The following is a 22242-nucleotide window of genomic DNA, read 5'->3' on the forward strand; positions in this document are numbered from 1 at the left end:
GCAAGAAGGATAGATGTGTCCCATGGAGATTTACTTGGTTCAATAAAACCTTACTAGGTAATTGTGAAGGAGCCTAGCTATCTCATCCTCCTCTCTTGGGCCATACCTGTAAGGTTTGCTGAGAGACGGGATGGCTAGCATCAATGTCTTGATCCTATAGTCTAGTGTACGACGAGATGACAGAAGTTGAAACCAACCTTCCTTCTCGAATAGAATAGTAAATAATCTGATTAGGCACTAATTGCAGCAAGCATAAAATTCACATAAACTGAAAATGCAAATGTTACCACTTAATCTTGGACATTGGACACTTGATTGGCCCCAAGCACCCCTTGTGGCATTTCTTTAACTTGTATCGCTAAAGGTTGAAGTACACTGAGATCCAGCATGCCCTCCTTCAATCTTCAATACATCTTGCTGTCCATAGCAACCAACAAGCCTTCAAACCAATTGATCTCTTGGCTTGCTTGGGGATTGGCCTTCAATCTGCTCCTTAGTTTACAAATTATGCTCCAAACCTAATACTAGTTGGGCGGCCTCTTGAAATTCTCTGAAATCCCTATATTTCAGTTACTGAGTTCAAGCACTAGGCCTTGAATTCTAATCACTCTTCCCAAGGTGGCTGGTAAACCCTAGTTTTCACTCTAAATTAGGGTTTAGCAGTAGAAATTCTTCAATTGCATCCACTTGGGATTGAATATGATTGAGATTCCTTGAGGGAAGCTATGAAGCCGGAGAGAGAAATTTCAGAGTTTCATCACCAAAATTGGCTGAAATTTAATGCTGCCCTATTGTGAATAGTTGATTGTGTGAATGTGCGCAACGGAGAGAGAGAGAGAGAGAGAGAGAGAGAGAGAGAGAGAGAGAGAGAGAGAGAGAGAGAGAGAGAGAGAGAGAGAGAGAGAAGTGAAGGAAGAATACCGCATTGACTAAAGAAGAATATTGATACAATGGAGATGGATTGATTAGTCCTTGCACGTAGCTCAAAATGTTAGTGAGGGCACCAGATTAGGCTGATGATGATGGTAGTACGGGGCATAGAGGTTCGGAGTGTACATCTACAAAGGAAGATTGAAGACTAAAGAGTATGTGTGTTTGCCAAGTAGGGGTGTGGCTATAAATAGCCAAAACACCAAAAAACTAGTTGACTTGCTCTTGTAGGGACCATAAATGCTGGCTGACTAGCATTAAATACTGGTCACTCCAGAGAGAAATGTAAGAAAAATAGGGGAGACCTTGGAAAATCCCCAGATAACAATGATAATGTTTGATAGGTGTAGACAGATTGTGGAAAGTGGAAACTAGTCTAGGAATACACACAAGAAGTCGACAAATAAAGAAAATATACCTAAACTACCAGATCTCCTATGCCTCCGTTGTTAGACTCACAACCAAGAAATGACAAGCTGACAAGACCAACATAGGCAAGCTAATACCCCCTCTCAGATCCTGGGAGTGTCTGAAAACCCAACAACCTCATGTGATGAAGCATAGAAATTCGGGGCAAAGGCTTTGTGAAGAGATCAATTGCGTTGTCCTCTGTGGGAGAGTAGGCCACCGCTAACTCGAAATCCACGATTTGCTCTCGAACATAGTGATATTGAACCTTGATGTACTTTGTGCGAGCATAAAGCACAAGGTTCTTCACTAGAGCTAGAGCACTTTGGTTGTCGACATGCAGCTCCATAGGTCTAGGCTGAGGAAAGCCAATCTCCATCAATGTGTGAGGAAGTCAAATTGCCTTCATAGTAGTAGAACATAATGCACGATACGTTGTCTCTGTAGTAGAAGAAAGGGCCATAGTGGGCTGCTTCTTGTTGCTCCATGAGATAACTCTTGATCCAAGGGAAAAGGCATAACCTGTAGTGGACCGTTGTGAATCCACATTACATGCCTAGTCAGAATTACTTCAACCAGAGAGAGAAACTCCCTCTCCATACATGATCTCGTAGGATCGAGTCCCCTGTAAATAATGAAGAACGCGCAAGGCCGCTATCTAATGCTCTTGAGTGTGAGTTTTCATGAAAGAAGACAACCATGCGACAACAAAAGAAACATCCAACTGAGTGTGAATAAGCTAAATGAGGGAGCCAACAAGATACCTATAATGGAAGGCATCTGGAAGGGGAGCTCTGGTTGCCAAAAGCTTGGACTTTGGGTCCATGGGGCAAGAGATAGGCTGACGATTGGCCGTGCCAAACTCGGAGAGAAGTTCGGTAATGTACCTAGGCTACGAAATAAAAAAGCCATGTGCCATTTGATAGATCTCCAAGCCAAGGAAGAAATGTAGGATCCCAAGATCTGTCATGTCAAGCTCTTGTTGCAAAATCTCCTGAGTACGATTAACCTTTTGAGTAGAGCTCCCTATAATGATAAGATCATCCACAATCAAGATGATCAAAACACACGTCACCCTCAACCTTGAAGTATAGGTTGGGGTCATGAGTTGATCAATGGAAGCCACTATGTAGAAATAATTGATTAATCCTCTAGTACCAAGCTTGCTTTAGGCCATAGAGGGCCTTTTGCAATTTGTAGACATGGTCCTCCTTTCCTTGCACAAGAAGACCTGGAGGCTATGAAACATAAATCTCCTCCTCAAGGACATTATTCACGAAGGTAGACTTTACATCCATTCGATAAACAAGCTAGCAGTGGTGGGTTGCAAGAGCCAAGATAGCTCGAATAGTAGAGATCCAAGCCGTAGGTGCAAACGTCTCAAAATAGTCCAAACTTGCCATTTGAGCAAAACCCTTGGCTACAAGTCTAGTTTTGTGTTTGTCCAAGGAACCATCTGCAAGGTACTTGGTCTTATAGACCCACTTTACACCTATCACCTTCCTCTTTGAGGGACGCGGAACCAATTCCTAAGTTTGATTACAATGGATAGAATCGAGCTTCTCTTGCATGACCTGACCCCAAATATCTTGTGCAAGAGTCTCCTCAATGGTAATCGGCTCATTGGCATGAAGTATCTGTGATATAAGAGCATAGTTCACACAAAGTGAACTATTCCCCAGGCCTGTAAGCGAGTTCATTTGTGTGCACTTGTAGGAGAAGTAAGAAAGTGAGAAACTTCGGAATCCTACATGAGTTGTCAGTACTAGTGAGGAATCCAAATAGGCTCATCTTATTGCAAGGAAGACTAAGTAGCCTTTGGTACTTGTAATGTACTTGTTTGTGGTAGGGACTCCCCCTCACCAAGGCAAGGTAAATCCTTCTCATTTGAAGAAGGCTTATTATCTGATGGCTGATCAGCCCTAGAAGACTTCGGAGGGGAGGTTGAAGGGTGGAAGTATACAACAAAGAAGTAGTAGTTGCATGGATCAAATGTGGTAGGAAAGCTGAAGTAGAGGGTGGAGGAGGAGGAGGGGGAGGAGCCGAAGACAAAGAAAGGGTGCTAAGAGGCAACTTGGAAGGAAGTAGAGGAAATGAGGGTGGGGACTCTGGAGGATTAGTCGATGACGAAGAATCACCTGCAATAGAACCATTAATACGATCCTTGGAGGTTGAAGCCTTCTCGAAGATCACATCCTTGCTCACCTCAAGCTTCTGTGTCGTCAAGTCGTAGAGGTGATAGCCCTTCGTGGTAGTGCTATAGCTCACGAAGATGAGCCTTTTGGACTTCTAGTCAAGCTTCGTCTTCCTTTTCTTCTTGTGCACATGGACAAATGCATCACATCCAAAGATGCGAAAGTGAGACACGGAGGGCTTTCAACCAAAGAAAGCCTCATAGGGAGTTGTGTCCCCTGTAATGCAGAAGTCAGGGAGGGGCTGCGGATGTGAACCGTAGTAGCTACCTCCTTACCCCAAAGGGTATGAGGAAGATCCCAATGCTCCAATATCAATCAATCCATCTCTATTATGGTTCGATTTGCACGCTCTGCTACACCATTCTCTGAAGGTGTGTTCGGTTGGATGGGTATACTCCACCTGAATGCAGTGATCCTTGCAAAATTGAGAAAAGAGGTTAGAAGTAAACTCTCCACCATGATTTGTTCGTATGCCATGAACTTTGAAGATAGTCCGTGTCTCTACAACACCTTCCACTCGCAGAAATGGAAGTATGTGTTGCTGTTGTACTCTAGAAAATAAGGCCACACATAACAACTGAAGTCATCAATAATCAGCATCAAATACTCGGCCTTTCCAAGGGAGGCTATGTCCATAGGTCCGCAAAGGTCGGTATGAACCAACTCAAGTGGAGTAGAAGCCCTCCAAGTGGCAACTTGGGGATGTGGTTGCCTATGTTGCTTGCTCCTCAAACAGCTAGGCACAAAGTGTGAATAGGAGGGAGATTAGGAAGTCCCTCCACCAGCTTCTTGCGAGAAGCCTGTCGTATAGTGTCAAAATTTAGATGACCATAATGAGCATGCCAAAGCAGCCCAAGCTCATGGGCCTCATGGCTAAGGTTGTGAGCGTGTAAAGTCCACCCACCTAAGATTCTATCTAAAGAACGGTACCTATAAAAGCATCCTCCACTATCACTGCATCTTGTGTAAATACCACGCAGGTACCGTGTAACACCATGAATAGACAATAGATTAAAACCTAAATCTGGTACTTGAGAACTTTGGCAAAAGAAGACTGCTTGTCTAGAAATAAGGGAATAGTCCCCACTTCTTGAATGGGAATAGTAGAGTTGTCACCGATGGTGACCGAGCCCCCTGTGGCACTCAGATCTTGAAGCCAATCCTATCTGTAAGTCATGAGAGAAGAAGCCCTGCTATCTACAAGCCAAGGCTTCTCTTGAGCGGAAGAAGTAAGAGCTGTATCCTCCTCGGCAAATACATGCACAAAGATAGACTCTGTCGTGGTCGGGCCAGTCTTCATATCCTTCATACATGCACAAAGATAGACTTTGTCGTCGTCGGGGCCAGCCTTCATATCCTTTGAATCTTTCTCCTTTGGCTTCAAATGGGGATACTTTTGCCAATACTTCTCCTTGGGATGAGTGCCCTTCCCAAAGTGTGGGCACTTGGGTCGCTTTTCTTTCTTTTCATCCTTCTTGCCCTCTTGTTTCTTGTCCTTGACCTGTGCCTTCTTCTTCTTTCCTCCACTTGTACCTGTAATAAAGGCCTTGGCGAGCCAGAACCACTAGCCCCAACCTCTTAGAGTCGCTCCTTATGCTCCAAGACAAATGGTGAAAGGTCCTCCCATAAGGGTGTCTTGTAGGTTCTCGATGTGATAAGGCTATTGTAGAAGACAGTGAACCGAGGAGATGACAGTTGAGTCAAAAGGCTCATAGCCATGTCTTTAGAGGATATCATCTGACCAAGAGAGGCAAGCTCACCTCTCATGTCCTCCATCTTGGTGATACACTCCTTCATAGAGGAGAAATCATCAAGACTAAGCGTTTTCATTTTCCTCTCAAGGGAAATCTTGTGGGCAAACGTCTTGTGCTAATACAGAGACACAAGCTTCTTCCACACTTCCACAAGTCTATAGAAGTCCCATTTGCTAGATCCTCCTTGGGATGGGGGATGGAATCTGAAACAAGAGCCCAAAGATTGTGCATTCCACCTTACCCGACCACAACGAATAGTTGGAATCATCGAGTTTGTCTTCTTTGGGTAATGAAGGTAAGATAGGCACTTGCACCAAGGGTATTAAGGACAACATCTTCACGGAGGATGGAGCCTTTTGTGATAGATGAATAGAAGGGGGATAGGTGCTAATGGGAGACTCCTCTCGCTGACTATAATTGTGATAATCTCGTCTCCATTCAGAATAGTGTCTGGAAAGAAGCTTCTCCTCTGAGTTATCAAAGTGCGTGAACTGGTAAGACATCTTTGATCCTGCAATCACGTAGAAAGTTGTGTTCGTCAAAGAAAGGTTATTGCTTGCCACCAGAAGGGGTTGTCTCCATCAGGAGGCTATCGCCTATGCCAGAAAGCTGTTGCATGCACTAGAAAGTTGCCACCTTCAAAATACAAATTTGCATTTGTTGCAAAAACATAGAAAATAGGGGCCACCTGGATGTTGTTGAGAGGTCTTGGATGCTGTCACATGGCTATTAGGAAGGCCAAAACAAGCAATGGACCATTGGTATAGGCTGTAAACGCAGGCCAAAAATGTGTGTTTTGAAGATCTAGGCTGCTTGTCCACGATGAAAACCTACTCTTCTGCAAGAAATCTCTAGATTGTGTCCTCACTTAGGTGATGATACCATGTGAGAGTGCGCAATGGAAGAGAAACAAAAAAATAAAAATAAAAATATATATATATATATTATATATATATATATATATATATATATATATATATATATATATATATATATATATATATAGAGAGAGAGAGAGAGAGAGAGAGAGAGAGAGAGAGAGAGAGAGAGAGAGAGAGAGAGAGAAATGAAATGATATATTAACGTCTACAAAATGCCAAAATGACCTATGAGACCATGAGTTACAATCATGTGTATGATGGTACAACTGTCTGGGCAAAATATGTAGCACATGCAAAAAAAGAAAGAAAGGAAACTAACTATGGCTATGTGTAAAACATAGGGCTCTATCTAGTAACAATGAGCTCCAAAATGGTACAATCTCATGTGGGTATGGAGGGCCTAGCTTTAGCCCGAGCAATAATCCCCTGTATCCGCCTATGGTGTCATCGGTGTCTGTGTCGAGGCCTAGGACTTCTGGATTGGCTAAGCTGAACGGCTCGATTAATCAGTACTCCTTGTCTGTGTGTGGACTGTGGCGGTGAGAGAGACTCTCGTGTGGATTGTGGCTGTAACTGTATTGAAGTCTTTTGAGTCTCCTTTGCAAAGAAGTCTGTGAGCTGCCTCCGTGAAGGGCCTCGATGTCCTGGAGCAGCTGTACTATTAAGGCGCATGTCATGAAGCCATCGTATCTCAAGAAGAAAGAGGCCAAGGCATCGCTGATCGGTAAAATCCAGGACTTTGGATAGTGGTTCAAATTCGTCTCTAAAGAGACAGTGGAAACAACCACGGACCTCATAATACGCTGGGCAACGGCAGATCTAATGCTCCTCTATCTCTGGCTCTAATTGGCATATCTGGCATATGCGCTCCTCTGGTGGGATGGACCTATATTTGCATGTCTCAATTTCTAGCTGATGTGAGGAGGTGCGCAATTGGCCAATAGTACATTTGATCCCATGGGAAAGGTGGGTGTCCATGTATCTTGGGCGAACAATAAATCCATCATCTGTAGTATGAAGGAAATGCTCGCGGTAGAAAGCCATCTTTGTCCCTAGCTCCTGCCCTGGCATCAACCATGTTCGCCTGATATCCAACTGGGTAAAATCCATCCTGATGATCTTGCGAATCTCTAACCTGCTCAGATCAAGAGATGGTGCATCAAAGGAGTACTGGAAGGGGGGTAACTTGTCCATGCTAAAGCTATGCAGCTCAAACCAGGCTAACATCTATGCATACCAACATGAAGTATCACCCTCTCTAGCAAGTTGCCTAGAGGACTCAAGGGCCAATCGTGCATATTTGTGTCTGGGTAACTTGTAAGTCCCATAGGCTATGTATGTATGCGACCGATCGGGTGAGGGCCTCTACCACAATTGGTGTAGCTGCTAGCTCGGCTATGATGATCTCATGTGGCACTGAGGCCTTACATCTGATCATCCTGGATATCATGGACACTAGGGGTTTCTCCATCGACCTCCATCCGTCATAAGTGCGCCCTGTTCTGCTACGATGGTCAAGACTGGGCTCCCATATCTGTACTCCATAAAGTTGTGTGGATGTGACCAGTGTATCGAAGAGCCATAGCTTGGTGCGGGGTTCTTGGAATTGCACCTATGAGCACATCCTCTCCAAACCACCTAGTGCTGTGTATCCGCGAGTCAGTCTTGTGTCTGCTGCCTCTCGCATAGAAAAGGTGGGCCTTGTGAATAAGACTCCCAGGTATGTATAAAAATCCACATACTCCAGCTCCTCAGATCCATATGTGAATTTAGGTACTGATCTCCTAACCCACTGTGGTGTAGTATTAAATACCATCACCTTGGTTTTACCAAGGTTCACTAAAAGTCCACTGTCCAAAGTATAGGAGTGTAATGCATCCAAGTGTCTCTATAGACCCTGTGGAGAGTGAGCTATCAATACAATGTCATCTTCATACAATAGGAGAGGTATCCAAGTGCTAGCTAGTGGAGCTCCTCTATCTCCTTCCTATGAAATATAATCAGCAATCCCATCAATGTACAGGCCAAATAATGTCGGAGAGAGGGGGCATCCTTGCTTCACCCCAATGGTGGTGTAAATAGGTGCCGAAAGGCCGTTAGGTGTCCGAACTCTACCCACAACTCTCTCATACGGTGCCAAAATACCCCAATTGAGCTCTTTCGGTACTCCCATGTCATGCAATCTATGTATCAGCTTGTCTCTCAGTACTGTGTCAAAGGCTTTGCAGAAGTCCACAAAGCAGTAGTAGGTCCGTCGACCATGGGCCCTTTCCTCCTCAATGATCGCTCGGAGTGTGAGGATGTGATCCAACGTGAAGAAGCCTCTCCTAAAGCCAGCCTGTCCTTGTGCTCTAAGACCCCACATCTCTGCCTACCTGCTTAACTCATGCTCAAGGATGGAAGCATATAACTTAGCCAATGTATGACCAACCATGATAGTCTGATAGTTACTGGGTAGAGTAGGGTCCCCTTTCTTGAGGATAGGCACAATAGTGTTCGTGCTCCAGCTTTCTGGTAGGCCTTCACACATGGCTATGTTAAATATGTAAGCTAGGAATCCTGCCACCAAATCTCTAGCATGGATCAAGTGCTCGGCTACTAATCCATCATGATCTTGTGCCTTTCCTCTGCTAAGTTTGTCAATGGCCTTTCGGACCCTACTTTCTGTAAAGAAAGTGGTGGTCTTTGGACAAGGCTCAAATGGGTTAGGAAGAGGTGGTTGACCCTCCACAGTATAAAGACTAGCTGCATACTCTTCCCATATAGCGGTGGACGTAATAGGTGTGGTCGGGCAATGCTCTCTGAAAAGCCCCCAAGCCTCTCTAGAGTCCTAGCTCAAGAATAACTGATACAGGTCTCGCTCCAGCTAGGCCAAGAATGTTCTCTTCTTCCACCGTGTGAGGCATCTAAAGAGTATCTGTGCCTGTCTGATCCTAGTGCTATCTCTCTCTGTAGCCGTGCTCTGGTCTCATGGCACTCATCATCATACCAGCTGTTTTGAGGTGTCACCTCGATGGAGGCTCTCTGTGTGGGTCCTGAGTGTGGGAAGGCTACAGCTGCAGCGATGTGTAGGGCCTCACTGAACTGCTGAGTCAGCTCTTGTAATGGAACATGGGGGTCTGCATCATGTAACAGTTTGAGGATCTCTGCCTCATAGACATCCTTTGTCTCTTTGGAAAAGAGGTATCTCGGGTGTCAGTGAGTTGCATGATGGGTCTGCGTGTTCGTGAATTGGAGGTTGATGGTGAATGATAGGTAGGCACGATCCATTGCAACTCCGAGAAGGCGTGGGGATACTGAGAGGTCCTGGATGTGAGATATTAGCATCGGTGGGGCAAGAACATAGTCTACTATGTTGGCACCGTGTCGGTGAGGATAACATGTGAAGGCGTCGAATAGGGGTTATCTAGCCATGCCATGGAGAATGGCCAACATGTGTGCTGTGCCCATCTCCACAAGGTATCTCCCATTTTCAGTGACTTCCCCCATATCCTGAGATATCCTCTCCAGTTGTAGGTTTGACACATCTTGCTCCTGTAGCATCTCCTTAGATGCATCAAAGAAAGACACCTGATGGGAGGCTGTCCTGGCATTAAAGTCTCCTAGTAAGATAACCTCTCCCTCCTTCGAGAACTCCCAAATATCCTCATCCAAAGCCACATATGGTGATTGCCCCTTGGGTGGGGCATATCGGGACGTCATAGGGGGGAAATAGCATATGGCAACATACAAAGTGTGTTCCTCACCACACACTCTCACCCACATGTATTTGGCCTGCTCATCTTTGCGGACTGCCTAGATTGTTTGCTGTAGCTCCTCTCTGAATAACACTGCCACTCCTCTCGACCCGTGATTAGTGTAGTCTGTGCATGTCTCCTTCCTGCAAGCTAACTCCCATCTATAGCCTGTCACCTGTGGAAGTGTAGTATGTGGTCCCTGATGTGTCTTTGAGTAGAACACTATATCTCTCCCTCTAAATGTCTCCTCAAAAGCTCCCACATCCAATCGGAGGGCTCCATCATAGTTCCAAATTGCCACTGCAAGGTTGGTCCCATAGGTCTCACACCGTCATTTGTGGCGCCTCTCCATGATTACCACTCTCCCTCCTCTGTAGAAGGCGAGTTTTCCCTCCTCCCTGGCTGTCTTAATTTTTGGCATGCACTTCCTCATGTGGGCTAGTTGGGTTGGTGTGAGATCATCACCCAAAAACACACCGGTCCCCTTCAATGTACGACATTGAGCTAGGAAGTCTCTCCTAGCCTCCATGGTGGGGAAGCGGAGAATGAGTGCATGCTCTTTTGAGCTCTCCCCTTCTGTGCTTTTCTTGCCCACTCTCCAAGCGGAGACATGCAGCTTTACATGAGCTAGCATCCACTACGTGCCTTAGTGATGTGGTAAGATATTATTCATTGGCATGTTAGGTGATATCGAGCTCTACATGAGCTAGAATCCACTCTATGCCTTGGTAATGTGGCAAGATATTATTCGCTCGTGTGTTAGATGACCAACATGAGGATATACCAGTGATTCTATAGTTGGACTATACCCACGTTGTCCATCCTTGGTTACAACACATTCATTGTGCCACCTCTTCTTTTCTTAGTGGGTTATATTCATTAATGTGTATAGCGCCTTGGTGTCCTCATCCACTTTTTCATGCATCTTCAGCCCTGTCACCCGAACACGGAGTGCTCTCATTTTCCTTTTTTGTTCCTCCTCCAATGCGTCATTGATTATGGTTGTTGTAGGTGCGCGTGCAAGGTGTTTCCCCTTCTTTGCAATTTGAATCCATTGCTCCATCTCCTCTACTTGCTGTTGGGTTTTCTTGAGCATCTTTGCCCAAGAAACAACCTCCTTCGTCATCTCCTCCTCCTTTTTTTGGAGCTGTTGTACTTCCTCTTTGATGCGGGTGAGCTCCTCGGTCATGCTAGGTTGAATTTCTCCTTCCTCTAGCTTGGGGCTGAGCTGAATGTCAGTTAGTAGTTGCCTAAGTGATTGAATCTCCCCGTCTTGGACTTCTATCTTCAATTCCAGCTTTTTAATCTTATCGTTTAGCTGCCTGTTCACTATGCTCAGTCCGTTGTCATACTCCTTCTTGACTTTGTTGATGGCATTGGTAATCATCTGCTCTATCTGGACCTTCTCCATTTTGGGGACGAACTCCGTCTTGTTGTGTTGGGCCTGTGGGGGAGCTCAATTCAGAGTTCAGAATAGAGGATAACCATTTCAGTGTATGTGAGGAACAACCATTTCATGATAGGTTTATTGTCTGCAACAGGAGGGATTGTGGAACTAGGAGATGGCAGCAGGGAAGTAGGGCTGCAGAGGTGGTAGGTGGGGAGCTGATGGATGGCGGGTGAGGCTGGCGTTAGGTGGTGTAGATAAAGCAGGCGACGAAGGGCAGCGCCCTTCCTGAAGTGAACTTTCCCGACGTGATTGGACGTTCAGCCCTTCTTGGAGTGATGTGATCTGATCTGCCCTTCTTGGAGTGACGTGGTGGATTGATGGGGTAGTGATGGGTGGTAGTGACGACCGTGACAGGGGAGTGATGGCAGTAATAGGCGGCATGCGCAGTGATCGATGGGGCAATGATGTCGACGGGATAGTGACCCGCGGCAGTACGTCTGACGTGACAGGGCTGGCTGGCAGTGCCGGGGCTGGGCGCACACGAGTCATGGCATACATTTTGCACTACTATGAGTGTTAATATCCCTGAGGATGATTTTACATGTAGTGATGTAGATGCTCTACTGACAAAAGAAGTAAACACGAAGAATATTAATGCAGCCCACACTTCTCGTGCACTATCTATTAGAGAAAAAAATTGTGGAAATGATAATAATAACCATGGTAGAGGCTCATAGCCCAACATACACAATTCTTAGTCTCGGCAATCCCATAGGAACTCTCACAGTCATAAGTCCACTTTAACATGTTATTATTGTGGATAACAAGGTCACATTAGGCCAAGTGCCATAAAATATGTAACGATAGATGCAATGAGAAAAAGGTAAGTGAAAAGTACATGAAAATGCAAAGTCCACTAAGATTGTACTTAAGTCTATTGTGAAGATAGAGGAGATAAATGCATTGGAGTACAGTTTTGATGACTATATTATTGTAACTTCATCTCTTGATGCTACTTAGTTGAGCGATGCAACATCCGCTTACTCTCAATGTTGGCTTCTTAATTCAAGGGCTTTCTTTCATATTACCCCACATCACCACTGGTTTCTTAGCTACCATACCGTTACGAGCTCAATTAGACTGGGAGATGACACTACATTGGATATCATTGACATATGTGATGTTAGACTACAGTTTGATATTAATGCTTTGTTTGTGCTTCATGATGTATACCATGTTCTGGCTTTGATGAGAAGCCTTATTTCAATTAGACAGTTGGATGATGATAGGTATCATCTATCTTCAGGTGATTCTTCATGGAAGATCACTTGTAGCAAGCTTGTTTTTGCTAGAGGTGCTAAGGTTGGCAGTCTCTACCCTTTGCTTGTTTCTGGTCTGTTGACCATGTATTGATTGTGACCAATCTTTGCATGTGTCTTGATGGCTTTGTCAACTTGGGCACATGTCTTTGAAAGGAACGAAAGTATTAATCCACTTGCAATATCTCCCACCCTTGGATTGTTCTTGTTTTGATTCATGTGATCATTGTTTTTATGACATGTAGACTATAATTCACATAAGAAATCTAGTTCTACACGTCTGGGTGAGCTTTTGGCTCTTGTGCATTTAAATATTTAGTCTAACATGTTACTTTTCCCAACTCTAAGCAATTGGAGTTCTGAAACATATCAGTGTCTAGCACCTTTTAGCACAAACGAAGGGAGCATCCCCTAGCTTATTGTTGTGGTTCCACTACAGCTCTCCTACACCCTGGGGATTAGCCCCACGATGCACCATTTCAACATAAAGCATATACGTAACATAGTCCTCTTTTTTAATAAAATGTTCCAGGAGATAATTCAATCCTTACCTTATTAGTCCCCCAAGAAATGATAATACTAGTTCTATAGCTTAGGGAAACTCGCACTCAATGTAGGTCAATCGCTCAAAAACAAGTGCTATGTTAGTCCGTATGTGATGCGAAGTATTTTGTTACATTCATAGATGATTATTTGCGTAAGGTTTGAGTCTATCCCATTAAGTAAAAATTGGATGTTTTGCATGTGTTTCAGCACTTTCTTGCCATGGTTGAGAACTAGTAGAGGTATAGGTTGAAATGTCTACAACCTGACATGGGCACTTATTGGCCAAATAACTATCCCAAGGCAACTGATCCCCAAAGCCCAGTTGGCATAACTTATCACAACTTTTGCCTTTGATACCCACTGCATCCTCGAGGTCCTTGGCTCGTTACCATGAAATAACTGCCATGTGCATCTCATGTGCTAAACAACCTTGCACATTTGATTAATAATTTAAACGAATGTTATCAACAAGATTAAAGTATCTCAAAATTTCACGTCCCTGTGACAAGTTCCCATGGTGCTAGAGTAGGATGTGTATCACAAGGAGACCAGATTCTCATAGTGCTTAGAGTTGTGCTTTTGCGGAATCCTCATCAATTAAAGGACGGTCCAAGCAGAAGAAAGGAAAATTAGAGTTCTCTTGGGACTCTGATACCAACATAGAGGGAAAGTACAAAGGATATCCCAAGTGTCCACACTATGGGAAGGTGTTGCACAGTGAGTGTAAACGCCCCATACAATGTAGTATGCTTGCTGTCAGAGTGCAGCGGTGCGGAAGCGTAGGACTGAGAGAGAGAGAACGCAGAGAGAGAAGAGAGAGAAAGAGACAGATCAACCCTAGTGTTGAGAAGCCAAATCAAGGATCCAATCAACTGACGATAGCGGGAAGCATCCGCCATAGGAGAAGCTGAATGGGAAGTGGCCTTCCAGTTCGGATCCATAGGAGTAGAAAGGGCCCGACAATCCGCCATCTCAAAAGACACCAAGAGCTCCTGTACATATCTCTGTTGAGAGATGAAGATCCCCCTCTGAGACTGATAAATCTCATGGCCCAAAAAGAAATGGAGTAGACCCAAGTCCGTCATCTCTAACGTCCGATGTAAAGCTGACTTCGTCTCTTGAACCTGCTGTGCATCATCACCTGTGACAATCAAATCATCAACATATAAGACAAAAAGCACACAACCATCCTCGGAAGTGTGAACATAAAGCTGCGGATTGGCCTTGGAACGCCGATATCCCAATTGAGACTGGAGGAACGAATCAATCTTCTTGTTCCATGCACGCAGAGCCTGCTTGAGGCCATACAAGGCCTTCTTCAACTTGTAGACTTTTCCATCGGAAGATCCGAAGCCAGGAGGCTGCTCAACATAGATCTCCTCCTTCAAATCACCATTGAGGAAGGCCGACTTCACATCCAATTGGTAAACAGGCCATCTCCTATGGCCAGCCAAGGCAAGAACAGCTCTAATGGTCGCCATGCGAGTCGTGGGAGCAAAAGTATCATGACAATCAATCCCTGGGCACTGTGCAAAACCTTTAGCAACAAGGCGAGCCTTGTGCTTATCCAAAGAACCATCGCTAAGGTATTTGGACTTGAAGACCCACTTGACGCCAATCACCTTCTTATTCGGGGGGCGGGGCACGAGTGACCAAGTGCCATTGCTCTCAATAGCCTCCAACTCGGCTTCCATAGCTTTCTTCCATGGTGCGGACTGTAAAGCCTCCTTCACGGAGGTGGGCTCTCGATCCTGCATAACACGGGTCATCAAACAATAGTTAGAGCAAACAAGCTCCGTAGAATGTGCCTGGTGCCGCCATGACCGCCGCGGACCATCCTGCGGTCCCCACTCCTCAGGAACCCCCTCGATCCCTGAATCACGGAGTGTGTCACGGGCCCATCGAGGAGGAGGCCGAACCTCCCCTCGTCTCTCTCCATCAGCAAAAGACTCTGGAATATCCACTAGTGGTAACTCCACAGGGATGTCTGGTGGAACAGTAGACTCTGTGTCAGAAACAGAATCATAATCAAAAGGCACGGGCTCCAATGGAACTGTCGAAGGAGCCCAACTCTCCCCTGGATCTCCAAGAACGGGATGCTCCTCACCCGTTGATATGGTCGGAACCTCCACAAACCGCACATCGCGGCTAGTGTACACATCCCGCTTGACGAGATCATACAATTGATAGCCTTGGGATTGGGAGTTGTAGCCAACAAATACCTGTCTTTGGGAAGCTGCTTCAAATTTATCACGGTGAGCCTTGGGAATGTGAACATAGGCATCACACCCAAAGACCCTAAAGTAAGAAACATTTGGCTTATTCCCAATGTGAGCCTCAAACGGGGTCATCCCTTCCACGGCCGAAGTAGGGGATCGATTAAGGATGTGGACTGCAGTAGCCACAGCCTCAGCCCACAGAACCTGAGGGGTCTGTCGGTGCTCCATCATGGTGCGCGCCATCTCGATCACACTGCGGTTCTTCCGTTCAAGAATGCCATTTTCTCGAGGAGTGTTGGTATTGGCAAACTCCTGGTGAATACCTTTATCTGCACAAAACCGAGCAAACTCATTAGAAACAAATTCACCGCCCTTGTCGGATCGCAAGGTCTTCAACTTCCGGCTCGATCGGTTCTCCTCAAAGAGAAGCCAATCCTTGAAGTGTGAGAAAGCTTCTGACTTTAATGCCAAAAAATAGGCCCATGTCATCCTGCTGTAGTCATCTACGATCAGCATGAAGTAGAGCTCCCACGCAAGGACTCATTCCTTATAGGGCCACATAGATTCGTAGATACAAGCTCCATTGGTGAAGTAGACCGCCGCGAAGCTGTGTGGGGAATGGCATCCCTATGCTGCTTTCCCCGAATGTAGGAGACACATGGCTGTTGGCTCATCACTATATCGAACAAGCTGTCCACGTGACGCTCTCCGAAGATAATCATAGTTGAGGTGACCAAACCGAGCATGCCATAACTCTGACTGTGACTGAGAGGTAAGAAGAAGAGTAGAGAGGGCGGTGGAAGACTTCAATTTATAAATGCCGTTCTGCTCATATCCGGATGATAGAACCTTCCTCGATCCACGATCAAGGACTCGCACCGTAGTACTGTCAAACTCCACCAAAAGGCCAAGGGAGCAAATCTTATGAACTGACAGGAGATGGTACCCTAAGCCTGGTACATGCATAACCTCTGAGGTATGGGTACCATCTCGTCCATCTGGAATAAGCTGCATCTTACCCCGACCTGCTATAGATACTGAAGAGCTATCTCCAATGAGAATCTGCCCATGCGAGGGTCGCAACTGGGCAACACCATCTGATGAAGGAGTCATGTGCCAGGAGGCACCACTATCAACGATTCACTCTCGAGCCTGGGGAGCCGTCATCGCAGCATCAGAAGCATTCGGTGAAGCGTCCTCAATGACAGCTAGATGAAGAAATGCAGCTGATGAGGGTGTAGCCACCGCTCTAGAATCCTTGGTGTCCTTCTTGTTGGTGTCCTTCTTGTCTTTATCAGGGCAATCCTTCTTCCAATGGCCAGTCTTTCCACAAATATGGCATGTGGAGTCTTTGTCCTTGTCCTTGTCCTTGTCCTTCTTGGACTTGTTATCCCCCTTCTTCTTCTTTTGGTCCTTCCTCTTCTTCTGAGAGGCTTGACCTGTCAGTGCCTCCGACTTGAAAGCATTCTGTCCCTTTAACTGTTCCTCTTGGTCCAAGACCATAGGAACCAACTCTTCCCACCGAAGAGTAGACTCTCGCCCCGAAGCAATAAGGGCAGAGTAAAATGTACTGAATCGTGGCGGCAACTGGGACAAAAGTGTGATCGCCATGTCTTCGGAGGAAATCGGCTTCCCCGCATTCTGAACCTGCATCTGAAGTTGCCTTAGCTTATTAATGTGCTCCCGTAGCGAAGAAGACTTGTTTACGGACAAGGTCCGCATTTGTACCTCCAAAGAAACCCGCTTCATAAGGGTCATCCGATTGTACATCTGATCAAGCTCCAGCCATATCTCTCGAGCCACCGTCAAGTGCTCGATGTGAGCGATCACGGCTGTAGTACATGATAGGAAAAGAAAGGAACGAATCCTGGCATTCAGTTTGTCCCAATGAGACCGAGCCTTGGCCAACTCCGCACGAGCATCGGAAGAGAGTTTGGACTCATCTCTTACTGAAGGCCGGTCAATCTCCTCCTGTACAAGCTCCGCCAAATCATAGGACTCAAGGATGGCCAACATCATGACGCGCCAAATGCGGTAGTTGTCGCCGTCGAGCTTCTGATCTGCAGGAAGAGCCGATAAGGGTCCATAATCCACTGGAACTCCAAGTCAATCTCTGTAGACATCTTCACCTGTAATGCTTTCACAAACGCAAAAGCAGCCCCCTCTGACTGTGAAAACTCAGCCTGCTAAGGCTCTTCCGCGTCCTGAAACTTCTTCACCCGCCGGAGGCGATGAAAAAGCAAAACTTGCACTTGTAGGCTGAAAACTCAAACTTCCTCCGTGTCAAACAGCAGTAAACAGCAGCAAATCCACCACCTGGACTCCTTTCCTGTGCGCCCACACTCGCTTCAGCCTTGTTCCAAGGCGCAGCCCTCTTGTCTGCCCTCAAACGCAAAAAAACACAAATTTGTGTCGCGATAGAAACTCCTCTTCAGGTTGATTTTGCGCTCAGTTAGCCCTTTAACACTGCTCTGATACCATGTCAGAGTGCAGCGGTGCGGAAGCGTAGGACTGAGAGAGAGAGAACGCAGAGAGAGAAGAGAGAGAAAGAGACAGTGGAAGATGAAGATCTGCTGTATAAAGTGTGCTGAATACAAAGATATGCAGATATATACACAGGCGCAGTGCGCTGGACTGCGTGTCTCCACCTCGACGATGCAACCTGCTGTTCACCTCAGAGTCCGCTGCAGTCTGCACTGTCTCCTGTCTGAAATCTGCGAATAGAGACAGAATCTGCGCGTGTCACCGGTCTGTAATCTGCGAGCAGAGAAGTGTAGGAGACTGTTGGAGATGTCGGCTATTTATAGCCAGAATCTGGACAAAAACAGGGCGCCAGAAAATAGCCTGTCAGCTGCATTAAAACAGGGCGCCAGAAAATGCAGCCGACTGCCTGCACAGGTCGGACTGCCACGTGGCAGTCCGACTGCATACTGCGGCTGCCTGTCCGACTGCACTGGCCTGACCTGCCTGGCTGTGATCTCTAATACTTGCAATTATAATATTCACTTGTTTTCAACACATAACAATTTGAGAAAATAGAAAGCGTGAGTAGTTGAAGCTGAATATGACAATCTCTCAGAAAAATTACAGCCATGGACATATAAAAGAAACAGAGACAAGTTGAGGGTTGAGGATGGGCAAGCCCTCCCGAGTCCCTAGAGGAATGTATTTCAATTTTTTGCTTAACCCAATTCCCTTAGGGAATGAGCTCAATACAATCAACTTGAGAAAGGAAAGGTTTGTTTCACTCTCACAAGATCATGCAAAGGATGAACATGCACATCACATTCATAAACTAACAATGCAATAAACCAACTGATTTCTTTACAAGATGAGAGTAAAAATAGAGAAAATCAGCCTTTCTCCATTGTTGATCAGCAGGCCATTGATATGGCTTCCTTCTATATTTTGTAAAGGAAGAAGAGCTCAAAAAAGGAGGTGCTGTAATGAATTTACAGACCTATTGTTTTGTACAACAATAGTGAGAGAAGGAAAAAAATTGACAAAATTTGATGATGGAATGGAGGATGATGATGGAGATTGCTGGGACCTGGGCTATCCTCAGCTGCTGTATATGAGTTTTTAACAACTCTTTTTATAGGAGAAAGGGAGACGTAGTGCAAAGAAGGAAAACGAACTAGCATACAACGAGTGTCTAGCCACGTGTCATGTTGTTGAAGAAGCTCCTTTGAAACATGAGGAAACTTATGGCAGATCTATCATGGAGAAGCTTATTGGAGGATTTTCAAGAGTTCTTCACCTTATGGGAGAATCAAGCTTGTGGTCCCAGGCTCCTATTCTCCAGGCTCCTAAGTCCGGACTCTTTTTCCTTTTTATCGGCTCTTGTTATTTGAGTGAGAAGGATTGAGCAGTTCTGCATGCTGAACGTTGGGGCCTTCTGTGAGCATGCTGGGAGGGTGACACACAAAACTGAAGTGCTTAATGATGTACATCATAACAGCAACGTCGGCCTCGTGTGCTCAAATCTTTTGCACTACCTGTTTCCCTACAGCATAGCTCTAAGTCATCTCAACAACTGTTCTTCCACTACTATTCCTTTTGTTGAGGGGTCTGAGGAAGTAAAGCATGTCCTCTGTGGCAGAAGTTCTCAAATCTCACATCCACAAACTCTTTACCAATGTAAGCTCATCAACAAATCTATCAAACTGTTTGATTCATGCACTTAGACAAATGCTTCACAAAGTACCTCAAAACTTATTAATATGCTCTAGAAAATATTCAGAGCTTCCAAGAATTGTTGTAGCAAGGAGGAAAAAAGTCACCATCCAAGGAAGGTGTTTTCATAGGATCACATAAACCTATATACACCAAACCAACAGTAATGGGTTAATGGTAAGTAGGCTTTTGGATGCCTGTGAAGTTGTGCAGAGTTCCTTTTCTCCTTCAACCAGGCCAAAACTTAAAACCATTGATGTCTAGCAATTTATTGCACTTTTGACATGCCAATTTTCGAAAGTTTTCTTGATAGATGTGTCTGGTCTTATGTAGGGGGACCATTTATTGAGTAAGGCCTGCAGTGCATTTTATGGAGTGTAATACTAACTGTTTTATCTTAGAATATCCCATGCTAACAGCACTGTAGTTTCAATGAGAGGAAAGGGTTCTGAGAGAGGCTGACCTTGTTTCTAGTACTCAAGACTTGATTTAAAGCACTTTTGAGGCAAAAGTAGCAAAAAGAAACTGCAAAGATGTCGAGAGAATACTTGAATGAGTCTTAGCTACTCACCCAACTTTTTGCAAGCAAAAGAAGCATTTACTTTTTTTATTACTTGGGAGTGCAAACATTGAGGAGATTCCTTTGTTATATCTGCATTTCAAGCAGGAGATGAAACTGATTATAGTAAGTTTAGAAAAGTCAAGCGAGCAATGTGGATGATCATACAATTCCTACATTCTTGTTGAAGTATTTAGTAATGATCTTTCTTCCTCTTTTTTTAATAAATATCTTCGAGTAAATGTGTCTGACACAAGTTTGTTCACAATCTAGCCTCAGCAGGTGTCTTTAATTCATCCACATAGCGTCACCAGTGAAATACCTTGCAAAACTCCTTTGTCCCATTAGGTTCCTCCATTTGAGATGCACATTTGTTCTGGTTCAAACATGAAACTTCTTCCAGCACATCAACTTTTGATGGTTCTTCAAGAATTGGGTCAACCACATTTTTTTAATAGGCTCACATTAAGGTTATGAATCTTCCAATGGTCTTGCAAAACCAATCTACAAGTGATCACATTGATTGTTTATAGAAGGCAAAAAGGTATTTGCTTCTTCATTTGGGCTTTGCCCAACTTGAGCAAAACAGAATCCCTTCCTTGACACTGCATCCTTTCAATGCTTCTCTGCAGCTTTGTTTTTCTTCATTTGAGACCATCCAACAACTGTATTGATCTGTTCAAAGTGCAGTATCCAATTCCAGAAAACATTGTTAACAATAAGGTTTCATCTCTTATAGGACAATGCACAGAATGTGTAGAGATGATGTCCCCATCTGCACAAATTCCAAATGGTATACCCATGTGCTTAACTTATTTGTGGCAGTCGTAACTGACAGTAGAAGGAATAGATCCAGTTGTGGTAAGAATGTATTGCCTTGCATTCTTATATCACATGAATGCATGGCACATCGTTTTGTAAAGTGTAAGGAGGGAGTTGTTTGAATATCAGGCTGGTATGTTATAGTTGAGCTTCTGCATAGCATACATATCACCTGTATCTGTATGATACATAAATGTAGCAATATACAGAGACTATTATTAGCTTGTTCAACACCTGATCAGGGTTCTAAAGTTTGACTCTGAGGAGACAATAATGGTATTGCTTTAATATTTCAAAATGGATTCTTCACATCTTTGTCTCATAAGGTTTTAGTCATTCACTTTATTCATAAATTTGCTTGTGAAAGGTGCCACGTATATGCTTGATGAAATAATGCACTTTGTTTTCCAATGTCATGTTTCTCATATTAATTTGGCAATCTCTTTCGAACAGAGGAGTTGCAGCGAGGGCTCTTCGTCTTTCAAGGGGTATGGAGAAACCAAGTGGACGTGTCACGTACACCGTTGTGCTCGAGGGTTGGTGCAGGTTCAGTGTGCAAGAGATGAATGCAAGGGGTCCTTATAATACTGCCTCAGTGGTGCAGCTTGACACGACCAGAGCAGGTGGATAACCATACCTTGCTTACTGCTGAAAATACAAGATTTAGTAATTATTACTGGGATTACTTCTGGAACTTGAAGCAATTATCTGAACTAGGGAATCCGATATAATACATTTGGCTCTCTCAGCATCAGTAGTGGCAGAGTTCGAAAATATTTGACTTTACGTTTTTTTCTTTCCATGCCCATATTCTTGTCTGTTTTGTTTCTGTGCTAAGGCCATCAAGCTACAGCCTCATACGATTTTGTATACTCTCTATTTGTGACTTGAAGCTGAAAAGTGAATGTTTCATGCCTTTCTGCGATTTAAATGCCATACATAAGGTATCCTTTTAGTAATTGTATGTTAGTTTAACATGTGGTTAGTTGGCAGTCACAATGAAAAGTTGAGATATTGCTCTCATTTAGAGTAATTTTGAACTTTCTGCTTGATGTACCACTGTTAATGTTGTATGTAGAGATGGATCAAGCTGATAGAGATCCTGAGGTGCAGGGTATTGCACGACAGTTTAAAATCATTGCTGGAGAGCTAATCACTGTACTTGAGCAGGTGCAAATTCTGATACTGCTGTATTCAATGTAATGCTTTGTTCAACTTATGGGCGGATAAATGTGTTTAACTCCTGATTCGCAGCAAGTACACATGTAAAAAATTGTAGTGTGAATTTCTTTGAAACGTTTTCCCC

At 44.6% G+C, this 22242-nt stretch overlaps 1 protein-coding gene and 1 pseudogene across 1 annotated transcript in view; one reads left to right on the forward strand and one right to left on the reverse strand.

Annotated features, from left to right (window-relative positions):
- Nucleotides 1-22242, forward strand: part of LON2 (lon protease 2) — a 54213-nt gene that overhangs the window by 5627 nt on the left and 26344 nt on the right. Inside the window, exons 4-5 of the mRNA XM_087699756.1 lie at nucleotides 21390-21559; nucleotides 22015-22106. Of these exons, the coding sequence (XP_087555882.1) occupies nucleotides 21390-21559; nucleotides 22015-22106 (262 nt within the window). The remainder of the gene's footprint in view (nucleotides 1-21389; nucleotides 21560-22014; nucleotides 22107-22242) is intronic.
- On the reverse strand, nucleotides 9004-11094 carry LOC148040490 (uncharacterized; annotated as a pseudogene).

This window comes from Lygodium microphyllum, chromosome 2, assembly GCF_053477565.2.
Source record: "Lygodium microphyllum isolate KBCC chromosome 2, Lygodium_microphyllum_v1.1.10, whole genome shotgun sequence".
Taxonomy (NCBI): Eukaryota; Viridiplantae; Streptophyta; class Polypodiopsida; order Schizaeales; family Lygodiaceae; genus Lygodium; species Lygodium microphyllum.